The sequence below is a fragment of the Bubalus kerabau genome, chromosome 23 (assembly GCF_029407905.1).
Source record: "Bubalus kerabau isolate K-KA32 ecotype Philippines breed swamp buffalo chromosome 23, PCC_UOA_SB_1v2, whole genome shotgun sequence".
NCBI lineage: Eukaryota > Metazoa > Chordata > Mammalia > Artiodactyla > Bovidae > Bubalus > Bubalus kerabau.
The window spans coordinates 27,739,110-27,752,545 of record NC_073646.1 but is presented as its reverse complement, the minus strand read 5'-3'; the positions used below and the strand labels follow the sequence as shown (position 1 = coordinate 27,752,545).

Here is a 13,436-nt window from a genome sequence, read left to right as displayed (position 1 = left end):
CTCATTGTAACACTCGTTTTTATATAAATATCTGCAAGTCATGTTACAGAATAAGCCCCACCGGGGAAAAAAAGTCAACGTTATGTTTTTGTTAAATCAACCCCTGCCTTCTAGGTTGGGCCCCAGCCTGGGGGCACTGCTGCTTTGGGAAGGCTGGGGCTGCTGCCAAGAGGCTGCTGAAGAAGCTGCCTACGTGGCCCACCCCCAGGCCGACCCCCTTCTTTGGTGTGTGGTACATGGTGACCTTCTCTGGCCCCCACTCAGCCTGGGGCAGGGTTCTGGGGGACAGGGTTCTGGAGAGCAGGGCCCAGGAATCCTGGGGGCACTTGGAATAGAGTGGGTGGGGGGAAACCAAGCCACTAAGAGGTGGAGTATGAAGCTTAGAGGTTGCGCCTTTGGGGAGTGGGGGCACAGAGGTAACAGGAGCAGGTGGGGGAACCCGGGCTGTCAGTCAAGCATGAAGCATCTGCCCTTCTTTCTGACCTAGGTACCCAGGTCCCTTCCCCTGTTGGTCCCCCTCCTGCTGGTCCCCGTATTCCCAGGAATAACCCCTGGGTTCCTGCCTGTCCCCTCCCAGCTCTTCCCGCTTCAATTCCCCCTCCCCCCACAGAGAGGCCAGAGGCTAGGAACACAGCACCAGTCTTAGGATTTAATTAACCAGGAAGGGGGATTATTGGGAGGGGCACCCCTGTAAAAATGTACAAAAGGTCTGGGGGGCTATGTGGAAGGGGAGATAAATATGTACACGGAACCCCCCTTCCTTTAGCCCCTCCTCCCCCAGCCCTGAGAGGGCATGAGGACTTGGGTGGTAGGTGACGAGGAGGGGGGCACTTTGGCCTCTGGCTTAGTGAGCCCTTGGGGAGGCGGGCCAAGGGCCTAGGGGCCCTCAGAAGGGGCGATGGTGCACCTCAGGAGATCATGAGATGTGACCTCTGAAATGACCCCCACTCTCAAGTACACACACACACCACACACACACACTCTCTCTCACAGACACACGCACACACACACACCTCTCTAGAGGCTTCTGACCTCTGCCCTCCCAGTGACCCCAAGGTCCAACTGATGCGTGATCTCATGGGGGTTGGGACTTCTGCTCCCAGATTCCATGACCTCCGAGGTGGCTGGTGAGGTCATGACCTCTACCCTCCAGCCCTGGCTTGAAAACCTCAGCTCTAGAACCTTGTCAGAAGAAAGGGGGGATGGAGCTATGCCCCTGCCCCTCCCCTTCCCTCACCTGTCAGCCCGGGCTGGGCCAGGGGCCCGAGGAGGGGAACTGGGCCGGGGGGCGGGCACAAGCGGAGGTGGTGCCCCCAAAAGGGCTCCTGGTGGGGTCTTGCTGAGAAGGTGAGGGGTTCCTGGGGCCGCAGTCGGTGGTGGCGGCGGAGCCAAGCGGCTGTAGAGCAGGGGATGGGCAGGCTCCAGACCATAGAGGCGGGCGGCGGCCACGGCCCCAGGTCCAGTCAGCTCCTCGCCCGCCTCGTAGAAGCGGGGCGGCCTAGCGAGGCGAGGGGGCCCAGCCAACCAGGTTGGCTCCAGGAAGCCAGCACAGCGCTCTGGAGGACTAGGGCCCAGAAATGGGGGTGGCCGGGGCCTCTCAAACAGCAGGTGAAGGCCTTGGGGCCCGGTGGTGGCAGCGGCGGCAGCGGCGGCGGCGGCGGCAGCGGCGGCGGCGGCGGCGGCAGCGGCCTCTTCCTTTCGCTCCTCCTTTACCCGCACTGACTCCTTGGTGGGCCGGGCTCCTTCCTCACCAGCCCGGGTCTTGGGAGTAGCAGGAGAAACTCGGAGCTGGGGCCGGGAAAAGGGGAGGTCCCTGGGGGAGGTGAGGAAGGAGAGGATGAAGGAGCTTAGATGGATGGTGGGCAGCAGGCAGAGGGCTGGGCAGGTGGGGAGCACGTGAAGCCACACCTGTCCTTCTCCTCCTTGGTGAGAGAGGGCTCCCTCCGCTCCACCGGCCGCTCCTTGTCTGAGCCCGGGGTCCGGGCAGCCTCAGGGGGCCGGACCCAGGCAGGAAAGGCCAGAGGACTGCGGTGCAGGCGGCCCCATGGGTCTGGGGGGGAGGCGAAGGCTGGTGGGGCCCCTGGACTTTCTTTCTGGGCAAAGACGGCGCCGGAGTCTAGACAGAGGACAGAGCAAAAGACAATGGGAGCCAGGGGTGATAGGGCCCACTCAGGCACCCTCCTGGCCCCCTGCCTGAGCACAGCAACCCACCGCCCTAGTCCCCACCCCACCCCTCCCCATCCCCTCCAGCACTCACTGAATGTGGGGCTGCCCAGGCCTCCAAAGGCCCCGTTGGAGAGGGCAGCCAAGGAGGCGAAGCTTGTGGGACGCCCAAAGGGATCTGTGGGAGAAAGGGGGGACGGTCAGAGCATTGGGCGGCCGGCTCCGAGCAGGCATCATGGACTGGCAAAGAGGCTGGTCAGCAAGCAGGCCCTGGAAAGGTACTGAGGTTTAATGTGCAATGTGTTGTTTAACAGCATAAGTTCCATGAGGGAGGTGAGATCATTCCCATTTAAGGAAGATCAAACAGGCTCAGAGAGGTGAAGTGACTTGCCCATCAATGGTCATCTAACCTGTGAGCGGTACCCCTAATCCAGGCCTCTGACTCCAAGGTCAGGCTCTTACCCCACATTCCCCTATACCCGCCACCCAGGCCAGCTCAACAGCCAGCCACTCCCCTGAAGAACCTCTGCTAGCTGCCTCCCACCCGCATGCAACTGAACCCTGACTGTGTGTATGTCACATAGCCATGAGAACACCTAACCTGCCAGCGGGGGAAATCTCACAATTGCCTCTTCTAGAACACCTTTCCCTGGGCCAGCCGGCTCAATTCTTCCTTGTTCATCCAAACTAGGATAAATCTCCCCAAGAAGCTGGCGGAGACCACTGGGAGCCAGGGACCATGCTGCACAGCCTTCCTCCACACGCCTCTCCCCACTACCCCTGGCTATTTCAGACAGTGACTGAGCTGGGCGATGACTCTGCCCTTCGTTACCCCATTTTACAGACTGCAAGATCAAGGTTCAGAGCAGGGAGAGCAACTTGCTTGAGGTCACAAAGCAAGTGGACCCAGGTCTACCCTCCATTCCAGCTGCCTCTCAGGTTTAATTTCAATCCCCCGCTTAACACCTCCAAGAAGTCAGGGTCAAGGCCTGGGTTGCCCAACATGCCCTTGGCTCTTACCAATGTGGGTGCTGGGACTCAGAAAGGGTCCATGGGCCCCGGGAGCTGCCGTGAAAGGGTTGGCTGCAGCATGGACGGCACCTGAGGCAGAGAGGTGGATGAGGCTGAGTGTGTGCAAGGTGGGCCTCGGGCTACAGGTGGGCACCCTCAGGCCCAGAGAGGGCTGGCCAGACTCACCAGTCGCAGTGAAGAGGGAGGCGGCCGGGTGGGAGAGCTCCTGCCCAGGGGGCAGGGCCCCATAGGGCCCCGGAAGGCAGGGCAGGAGGTCGTTCCGAAAGTCAAGCTTGTGGGAGTCGCCCTGCATGGGACAGGGAGAGGGGCAGTGAGTGAGGCAGGTGTGGTCCCGCTCTTGCTCTTCCACCCTGAGGCCCCCTCTGAGAGCTGGCTGGTGCCAAGGGAGGGCTAGGGTGAGCCTCTGCCTCTCTCCAAACCTTCTCTGACCACCCCCCAGTTAGCTAGAGAACCTAGTACTGACTGTGGAGTTGCTCAGGCAGCGACCAGGGATAGGAGAGGATGTTTCTGGCCAAGATTCTGCCAAGCTCCACTGAAGGTAGACACCCAGAGCTCAGGCAGGCCCGCTCTCCCCAGCCCTCCGGCCCCAGTACCTTCATCTTTTCCTGGTGTCTCAGGATCATGTAAGCCACGCGCACGTGCATGGCACACCACTTCCCTGGTTTCTGCCGCCCCAGAAGGATGACCAAAGGGAAAGGGAAGGAAAGAACGTTCACTCGTCACCCACTCCAGACCTGGCCCTGGGCCCAGCATCGCCATACAACATCCCCACTTGTCAACCCCTACAAGTGAGGGGTTAGGACTAGGTTCATTTCACAGCCTAGGAAACTGAGGCTCAGAGAGAGAAACAGTCTTGCCCAAGGTCCCACGGCCTGCTATGTGTGAACCCGGGCCTGCGGTTTGCAAGCCTTTCGTTTCCTGCTGTTCCATCTGGCTGCCTCCATGTCTTGGGCTTCTGGCTTATTCCCAAGCAAGACCCACCCCTCAGACAAACACGCTGACGCCAGCCCCCAGCCTCATGCAGCCTGAGGTCCTCACCAAACTCACCCTCAAAGGTGGCCGGAAATGGTCAGGGATCTGGGAAGGGCAAAGCAGAGATTGGCGGCAGTTCAAACCTGTTTACTGACCTGGGCACCTCATCTCCATAGTCCCCAGTACCCCGCCCACCCAAGCACCTCTCGTGTGGCACCCTCAAACCTTTCCTTTTCCCCGTTTCTCCAACTCCAGGCATCTCCCTTCCAGCACCAAGTTACTGAACCTGGCCCCAAGGAGGTGCCCTGCCTGGAAGGCTGTAGAATGGGTTAGTGGGCAGCAGGTTTCTCAGAGAAGAGTAGCTCTCTGACTGACAATTTCATATATAATGAGGATCTGCTTAAGATTTCTTTAGAAAAACACCTTTACAATTGTTAAAACAAGCTGGAAAACCTCTGGACTAGTCTCTTTAGGAACTATATCCTATGCTTTTCACCATGTTCCCAGAGCCCTGGGCTTTAAGGCTGTTGCCCATGTCTTGTCACAAAGAGGTAGCTTATCGTTTTGTTAAGGACAGAACTTCCTGGTATGATGTCATTTGGAAAAATAGAATGCTGTGACTTAAAAAAAAGAAACCTGAAAACTCTTATAAAAATTACTGTCCTAGTAATCTTATTTCTGGGGCAACTTCACAAAATTCCTATCCCTCATGCCTGAGAAACTCTTCACCCACAGAAACTCCCTCTCCTCAGATTCTCAGGGATACCCCTGATCACATATTAAAGAGAGGGATCAGGGGGTCACTCTCAAGTCAACACTGCTCTCCCTCAACAGATCTTCGAGCTCCCTGAGGACCTGCCTTGACCCCCCTCACCTGTGTCCCCTTTTGGGGAAGCCCGCTCGGCACTGTCCCCAGTCGTGGTGGCAGCTCGGGGTTCGTGCTCTGAGAAAGGGGAGTGGAGGGATCAGTCAGAGGAGCTGATGCCAGGCATAAAAGGGGGCTAGAATCAAGCTGGGGGCTGGGACTGGGAGGGAGTACGGCTTTGAAAAAACCTGGATCCACAGGGTGAGGGCAGGAGGAGGGGCGTGGTTTGGGGCAATGAGAAGGTACACGGTTCTGGGGGTGTCTGGGTTTGTAAGGGGTGGGAGGTGGTGGTGGTGTCTGGGTTGGGAGCTCACCTTGGGCTGGAAGGCCCCCTGCAGGGAGCCAAAAGAGACAGCCGGTGGGAGGCCCGGAGGGAGGCCGGGCACTGCGGGAGGGAAGGCCGTGTACGGCTGTGGAGAGAAGGGGACTAGTCCAACTGGGGGTGGAGGTGGAGCCCAGGGCGGGTCTGCTCATCAGTCCTCTGGCCTCCACCCTAGACCCCCCACCCTCCCCCAGGGAGCTCTCCCAGGTTCAAGGCTCTTGCTTTGAAGCTGAAGACTGGACCCCCACAGTCAGGGCCACACACTGATATATCAATGCCCACACACCACACACACACACTCACATTATGCCGGAAAAGGCCTTCCATCTTTCCTGGATATTTCTCAAACTAGGGAAGAGAAGGGAAGAGTAAGCTGCCAGCCAAGAACCCAGGGCTTTCCCCTGGAAGCCACACCCTCCCGCCAGGTCTCTGAGTCTCATCGCTGGCCCAATGAGGAGCTCACCATGTGGGGGCCGTGGGGTGGCAGCAGGCCCGGGGGGTAAGGGGTGAAGTGCTGGTGGGTGTGCTGGTGGGTGTGCTGGTGCTGGTGGTTGTGCTGGTGGAACTGGAAGGCCAGGGGCCGGGCCGAGCCCCCTGCCCCCACCACCTCGGGGCCACCCTGGGCATTCAGGTAGCGAGAGTTCAGGTCCTGGCCGATCAGGTCCTGCTCTGTGGGAGGGGAGGGGGAGAAGGCTTTAACATCTGTAGCCACCATGGCAGCCTCCTTGGGCCCGGGTGACTGGCCTTCCCTTCTGGCCTTGGGCCACTCCCTCCTCAAGCCCTGCTGCCTGCTAAGGTCCAGATGCCCCGAAGTCAAATGGGCCCAAGCCCAGGGCCATGGCCCCCCGCCCCCCGGCCAGGATCCCAAACTCACCAGAAAGGGCGTTAGCGGCTGAGGCCCCAGGGTGCCCTGGCACCTGCAGCAGGGGTGGGGGTGGGGGCAGGGTGGGGCCAGGGGAGAACAAGGAGGGGTGGTGGGGTGGTGGGGGGGGCCGAAGCCCAGGAGGGGGGAAGCTGTGGGTGGATAAAGGCAGGGGCAGTGAGGGCGTCGGGGGCCGGTGGGTGAGCTGCGCGGACGAGGAGGAGGCAGATGAGGAGGAAGAGGACGAAGAGGATGATGAGGGGGGAGGTTGAGCCACGGGAGGGGCCGGGGCCTTGGGGGGCGGCCGTGAAGAGCTGGGGAGAGAAGTGGGGAGATGAGTGAGGGGCTGGGAGGTGCCAGCTCTGACGGGAGGGGGTCAGAAGCCTGGGAGATAGCTTGACCCTGGTTCTCCAACATGGAAGGTGGTAGAACCTGGCCCCCAGGACCCCTACCCCTCACCCAGGGAACCCATCCTCAGACGGAAGTACCTCCCACACCCAACAAACCCCCCTCCTCCTGTCTCTTCTTCCACACAGCTGCTTCTGACGCCTCTGGTCTTTCCCTTTTCTGACTCAATCACAGCACAAAACATATCATTCACTTTGACGCTTAATTACAACAGGCCACCTGGGTTCCCACCCAAAGCCAGTGGAAGCAGCACTGCGCTGGTCTGGTGTAGGAGTCAGGAGGCCTGAATTCTAGGCCCATCTTGCCATCAACACCCTGGGTGACCTTGAGCAAGTCACTGCCTCTCTCTGAGCCTTAGTTTTCTCAATAAGGGAAAAAACGATAATGATGATAACAACAAAAATTGCATCAATCCTTGAAGTGTCATTAATTCTTACCCTTTAGTGAGCACTTACTGTATGCCAAGTGCTGTCACCTGCTTTACACGCTGATCCAAGTCTCCAACATTCCACATCACCTTCCTAACTGCTGCCGCATCCCTGGGACCCCTTGTACCTTTTACTTCTTTAAACTTAACTCCGTTTCTTTTCCACTTGGCCTCACCAAACAGCAATGTGTAAAATTAAGGGGCTGAGGTACTAGTTGTATCTTTTTTTTTAAACACATCAAGGCTGAAAAAATTTTACTCACGTACCATCTAAAATTCTCTCACACACCACTAACAAAAGTGTGTACACACTTTGGGAAACACTGCATTAACTCATAATTAATCCTCACAACAGCTTTACAATGAAGGTACTATTATTATTTCACTTTACAAAAAGAAAAAATTGAGGCTCAGAGAGGTTAAGTGACTTGTCAAAAATCAAACAGCCATTAAGTGGCAGAGTAAGAATTTGAATCCAGGTCTGAATAACACCAAAGTCAGCACTCTTAGTCATCATGTCAGCATTTCCCAAAGTATGTTCCAAACAACACTATTCCTAAGAGATGTGCCTTACAAAAAAAAAAAAAAACTTGGGGAATAAAATTGGGAAACGGCACGAACTGGATTCCTCTGCAAGTCAATGTATAATGGGTTCTGAGAAGTCCTGTAGTAATCTCTTTAAATTTGTCCCACAGTATCTCTCAAACTTTTTAGCCCCAAAATCCCTTTTCAAGTGATATCCCACAGGAACCAACCCATGTCCCCAGACACAGAATGCAGGGGTTGGCACCAAAATGACTAGGCCTTTCCAGACCCGGCCAGACCTCCCAATCACTCACCTGCCAGTGCTGAGGTCCAGGCTGCTGCCATAGGGGGAAGTGCGGAGGCCAAAAGGCGAAACCCGAAGCTGCAGCTGGGGCTGGGGTGGGGGTGGCAGACTGGGGGCGGCCGGCAGGGGTGCAGGGGGTGAGACAGGAGGCCGAGGGGCTGGTGGAGGCGGTGGTTCCTTCGGGGGGAAAGGCACTAGCAGCGGGTCGGGCCCTGGGGGCTGTTCCTGGCTCCGCTCCAGGCCCGACACTTTAGGGACTACGGAGAGTTTTGCTTCACAGTTCCCATTGAAGGCGCCATGGGGGCCCGAGGCTGTGAGGGCAGGACGGCAAACATACTCAGTTAAGGACCATACTTACCCAATTTCCCTCCCTTATCTCCAACCCCAGCCCTTGGGACCAACCTTTGCTGGTTGAGACAGTAAAGGACGGGTCGAGGTCATCATCGGAGACCTGGGGAAGGATAGGGACACAGTCAGGTTCTGGTCAGGTCAGGCCTTCACCCAGGAAGGCCAACAGCCTCTGGAGTTGGCTAGGCACTGGTAGTGGTGACAAGCCTATTCCCTCAGCTTAGCTGAAATCCACTAAAGACTGTGGGCTCTAGGAGGCCCAATGCTCGGGGAAAAGGGTAGAGCAACTAAGCCTGCGCATCTGATAGGCCAGGAAGACTGAACTGAGGCAGTACTGAAGTAACGGAGAAACAGGTAAATCAAGGCAAAAATGTCCGATATCACTAACTGCTGGCCCAGACTGTCTACCGGGCTTATAGATCTATTTGGTCCATAAATGTCACCAAAAGTTTTAAACTAACTGCGAATACTTAGAAATCTGGAGATTTTTCATAAAAACTCAGACTCAGGTTCTCTTGACAATAGGCTCCCAGTCTCCCACTTGTGCCCCGATCAGATGGACAAGAACTATTTGCTTCACTACAGAAGTCCCTGTCCAGTCAACTTTCTAAACTACAGCAAGACATACATCAGGGAATACACGTTTAGTTAGTGACAGGAGAAGAACATCAACTGCTAGAACACACTTTCAAAGCTAGCACATCAGCCCTAAAAGCAAAATGAAACACACCTTTATAGCATACGTTCTTACACTGTGTACAATAGTTTAGCATCCTCACTGCCACGACTATTGTCTACAGACTGTAATCTATAGAGGCAGACGAATAACCAGCAGGAAGAACCAACTGGGTTCCATAGCCACCCTGGGTTTCCGTGGAGAACCACTGGTATCTCCAAGCGCTTTGGAAAGGATAGCATAGCAAGGCATAGGCCTTTGATTCTTTGGTCAATTGGCTCCAATCACCAAATGAAACTTGTCATTTACTTTCTCAATCTCCCCCACCCCCCAACCTGCCTACCTGCCCCATGCATCCTCCCCAAACATCCATTTCTGGCTCGACTTAACTCCCTTTCCCCACTTAAGGGAAGACTCTGTCTGCTGCACAAGGAGACCTTTAAGGCACAGTTCATTTTATAAGCTGTAATACTGCCCACCCAACAAGCTCTAGCCCCACTCACCCTCTCGTCCAGATCACTTTCTGCATCACACTGGGGAGAAGGAAAGACAGAGGTGTCAAAACAGGGAAGAGAAGGGGGGTCCAAGGTCAAGGGGTGTTTCAGACAGGGAGTGAACGGGGAGGGGCCCGTACAGGTGGAGAGCACTTACTATGTATCCAGCTTCCAGAGAATGACGGGAGGAGGCCTGAGAAAGACCAGAGTCCAGAGGTAAGGGAGGCTGGCTGGCGAGGCCTTTGGATAAAGTCTAAGCTCCCTGGCAAGGCACTGAAGGCCCCTCATGACCTATTCTCAGTCTCCTTCTATTCCCCACCCAGTTCCCAATGCTCTGGCAACTTTTCAAATCTACCAGATTCTCACATCTCTGCGCTTTTGCCCAAAACAACTTAGCCCTATTTCTCTTCTCAGCAACTTATGACTATCCTTCAAGGCCTGACTAAGACATCCCAGGGGGCTTTCCCTAACCACAACCCTCCTCCCATCCCCCAGGCAGAATGAGTGGCTTCCTCATGTGGGTTTCTGCAGCATCTCTCCCAGATCTCTACCTTCTGGTGCCTCTCAAGTTTTGGTCTAGGTGTTTGCTCAAAGATTCTTTCCTACTAGACTGACACTGACTTGAAAAGGGGTGCAGAGCCCATATCTAATTTACGATTCAACTACATCCTTTTAATACATCTCTGAATTATCAATATGTTCAAGGCAGACCCAGTATCAGCCCAAAGCAGTCAAGTCTGACTGTGGACATGTCTTTATCAGTCCGGGATGGGGCAGTGGGAGCTCAAATATGCTCTGCCTTTCTCTTTGACCTGAGAGACTGGGGTCACTTCACCATGGGTAGCAGCACTGCTGATGGAAAATGGGTCTATGTGAAGAACATTCGGCTCAGAGTTTTAAAGGACAGGGATCTGGGACAAGCTCACCTCTTTCCTCCTCCTCTTATTGGGCCATTTTCGGGCCCGATCCCCAGAGGGCCGGCCAGGCTCTCGATCAGAGCTGTCCCCTGGTTCCCCAGTTGCCCCACTGGAGCCCCCCCTCTTCCGCTTCCCAGAATGCTTCAGCCGATGCTCCAGTCGCTCTGGGGGCTGAAGAGACGCATCCTTCTGTGGAGGAGGAGGTGGGACTAAAGTACATACATGGTGGAGAAAAGAAAGCTCCCCACCTCTCTAGGGGTGACCAAGTTACCAAAGTGGCTCCCGGGCCCGGTAACCTGGTTGATCCCTGGAGACTAGCTCTACCTCCTCCCACCCCAGGGTGGGGCAGAGGCCTGGCCAGAGGAGCCGGTTGCTCTGGTTTGGGGTGCCAGCATTCCCCCCTCAACTCCACCCACTCCAGGCACCGTACCCTTCTCTCTGGCCCTCTGAAGCCCCCCAAAGGTCCCCGGCCCCAACAGGCCCCACCTGCAAGGCCTCGAGGCTGGCGAAGCTGGCGATAGCGAAGCCATCGATCAAGTCCTCCTCTTCTTCTTCCTCCTCCTCAGGCTCTTCCTCGACCTCCCCATCGTCTGCGCCCCCCTCCTCCTCCTCCTCCTCTTCCTCCCCGCGGCTGCCCGAGCCAGCAGGCCGCTTCCGAGCTCGGGGTCGCGGGGGCCGAGGCCTGGGACGCGGCCGCCGCCGTCTCGGGCCTCCAGGCCGCTCTCCAGACGAAGCTGACGACCACGGCCTGGCCGGCGGCGGCGGCGACGACGAGGACGAGGAGCCCCGCGGGGCGGCCAACAGGGCCCGGGGCGCGTCGCCGCCGGGACCTCGGCGGCGCCGCTGCTCCCGGTCTCGGTCTCGGCGCGAGCAGCGCCGCCGCCGCCGCTCCCCCTCAGCGGCCCAGCCCGGGCCCGGAGCAGCGGCCGCTGCCGTCTCCATGGCGACCGCCCTCAGCGCCGCATCCGGAGGCGGCGGGCCCCGGAGCGGCCTGTCCGCAGGCCCGGGGTCGCAGGCGCGGCGCTGGCGGCTGCACAGGGACGAGAGGGCCACGGCTTTCCCTTTAAAGCAGGATCTGCTCGCCCCGAGCGTGCCCCAAGGCCAAGGCCCAGGGAGCCGGCACCGCCCCCGGGGCGACAAGCCCGAGAGCCCCCCCTGTGGGGCCGGCGGGGCCGAGACAGCGAAAACGGGGCGGCCGTCCCTTTAAGGCAAGGCCTCAAGTTGTCCAGTCTCTGACTCCTTTAAGACGACCCGACGGTGTCCGACCGGCCTAGTTCGGTGGCTGCCCCCTACCAGGGGTCGAGACAAGTCTCCCCGAAGAAGAGGAAGGGCCACCCCTTTAAAAGGGGCCGAAAGCTCGCCCCGAAACGTCGACCTCCCCTTTAAAAGTGCCTCAAGTCCTCCGGCTAAAAAAGGCCACCCCTTTAAGGAGTCCCGGGTTCTCCAAACAGCAGGCCGCCCCTTTAAGGGCTCGGGAGTTAGTTTCTAGTCCTCCACAAACGGCCACTTCCCCTTTAAGTTGAATTTAAAGGACTTCTTGCTTTGAGAAGTGGCGATGAGAATCCCCTGCTCGCTCCAGTTCTCCCAACAGCACAGTTCTCAATTTGTCAGCGTCTGTTCGGCGGCTTCCCCTTTAAAGGCTGGCGTTGTAGTCCGCCGAGATAGGTGGCCACCCCTTTAAGGAGATTTAAAGGGGCCTCTTCCAGGCCCAGCTCTTCCAGCCTCCGCCTCCGGTCGCCATGAAAGGCGCGAGGTGGGGGGCGGGGCCGAGGGGCCAGCCCTCCAAAGCCCCGGATGTGAGGCAACGGTGACGGGTCGAGCTTGTCTGTCTGCCGACATAAAATTCTCTTCCTTCTTTCCTCCGTCTCTGTCTGACGTTCGCCTTAAAGAATCCGGAACGGCTGCTGGGCAGCTGGGGAGCTCCAGCTCACCCTCCTGTCGTCTCCTTTGGAGTCTTGTGCCTCTTCTCCGCCAGGACTTCCCTGCCCCTCCTCCCTCTTCCTCCTCAGCCTACGCCTCCTTCCTCTCTCTGTCTCCTCCCCCTTTTCGCCCCCTTCCCCTCACCCCCCTACAGGCTTAGCCGTTGATAGGCTGAGAAGTGTACGTCAAGTCGAAGGGGCGGAGTCAAACGCGGGAGGGAGGGAGTAATATGTAACCGCCCTCAAGTCTTGGATTTGGTATACGTCAGGTTAGCTCCGCCCCTCATCAAGTCTTGTGACTCAACTGGTTAGAAGTAGGCGCTTGGGGCAGTCCTCCAGATGACCCCGCCTCTTCCTGCTCTTCGTTTATTGGCTACTCTCCTGACGGCGTCTAGCCGAGGACCTGGATCTAGAGTGCGAGTCGTTGGGGACAGTTGGCCGCTGGGTGGCGCGCGGCCGCGGAAGGACACTGTCCACTGCCAGTTATGTGTTCTCTCCCTTTCTGCCGCTTGGCTTAGTCCACAGGCTGTCTGGCTTCTCGCGCACGCGCGTGATGCTACAACCATCAGGCTGGCCGCTCAGCGGGATCCCCCGCCGTGCCGGGTGGTTAGAGCACGCGGCTTGAGCGCCAGTCGAGCGTAAAGGAAGCTTTCGCGTCCAGTTATTGCTCGGTGCAGGAGTGCTGGCCTGGGGTGTGCGTGCTAACAAGATAAAAAGTTTGCATTGTGTGCCAGACACTTTCTCACATAGGAACTCATTTGACAGAAATCTCTTAGGAAGGTACTACCATCAGCCCCATTTTACAGGAGAGGGGAATTGATAACACTTTCATTTTCCTAAGCAGGATTTACTCAGGAAGCTTAGCTCCAGTCTGTGCTCCTGGCCACTACTCTACATTTAAGTTACGAAAGATGTAGTGTGCCGCTTGTGTTCTCTGGTTGCCTGGGTTTCCCTTTTAATGTGAACATTATGACAGCTTGCTTTCTCATGTATAAAATGGGTGTAATTCTCATAGGGCTATTTGTAGGTCAAGTACCTGTGACAGGTTGTTGTAGGTGCTTACTTATAGCTGATTATTATTAGTTCTTGAATCCAACAACAGATTCTTGGCCTGTGTGTTAGAAGGAACTCAGGGCTATCTAGAACAGGGCTTCAGTCCACTCTGGGACTTTCAGCCTCTTCCTTTTTTTTTTTTGCTGTGC

The 13,436-nt window shown here is 57.0% G+C and overlaps 1 protein-coding gene across 1 annotated transcript; it reads right to left on the bottom strand.

The window, feature by feature from the left end:
- Positions 1–635: 635 nt before the first annotated feature.
- On the bottom strand, positions 636–12,399 carry FBRS (fibrosin). The gene is made up of 18 exons (XM_055562614.1): positions 10,802–12,399; positions 10,325–10,504; positions 9,556–9,591; positions 9,408–9,437; positions 8,283–8,331; positions 7,891–8,191; positions 6,229–6,530; positions 5,818–6,023; positions 5,658–5,702; positions 5,347–5,442; positions 5,042–5,110; positions 4,243–4,272; positions 3,789–3,860; positions 3,361–3,481; positions 3,184–3,264; positions 2,258–2,341; positions 1,909–2,116; positions 636–1,813 (listed from the first exon to the last, which is right to left on the bottom strand). Exons 1-18 carry the CDS (start codon positions 11,255–11,257, stop codon positions 1,234–1,236), a joined length of 2,946 nt encoding a protein of 981 aa, XP_055418589.1. The 5' UTR covers positions 11,258–12,399; the 3' UTR covers positions 636–1,233.
- Positions 12,400–13,436: the final 1,037 nt, after the last annotated feature.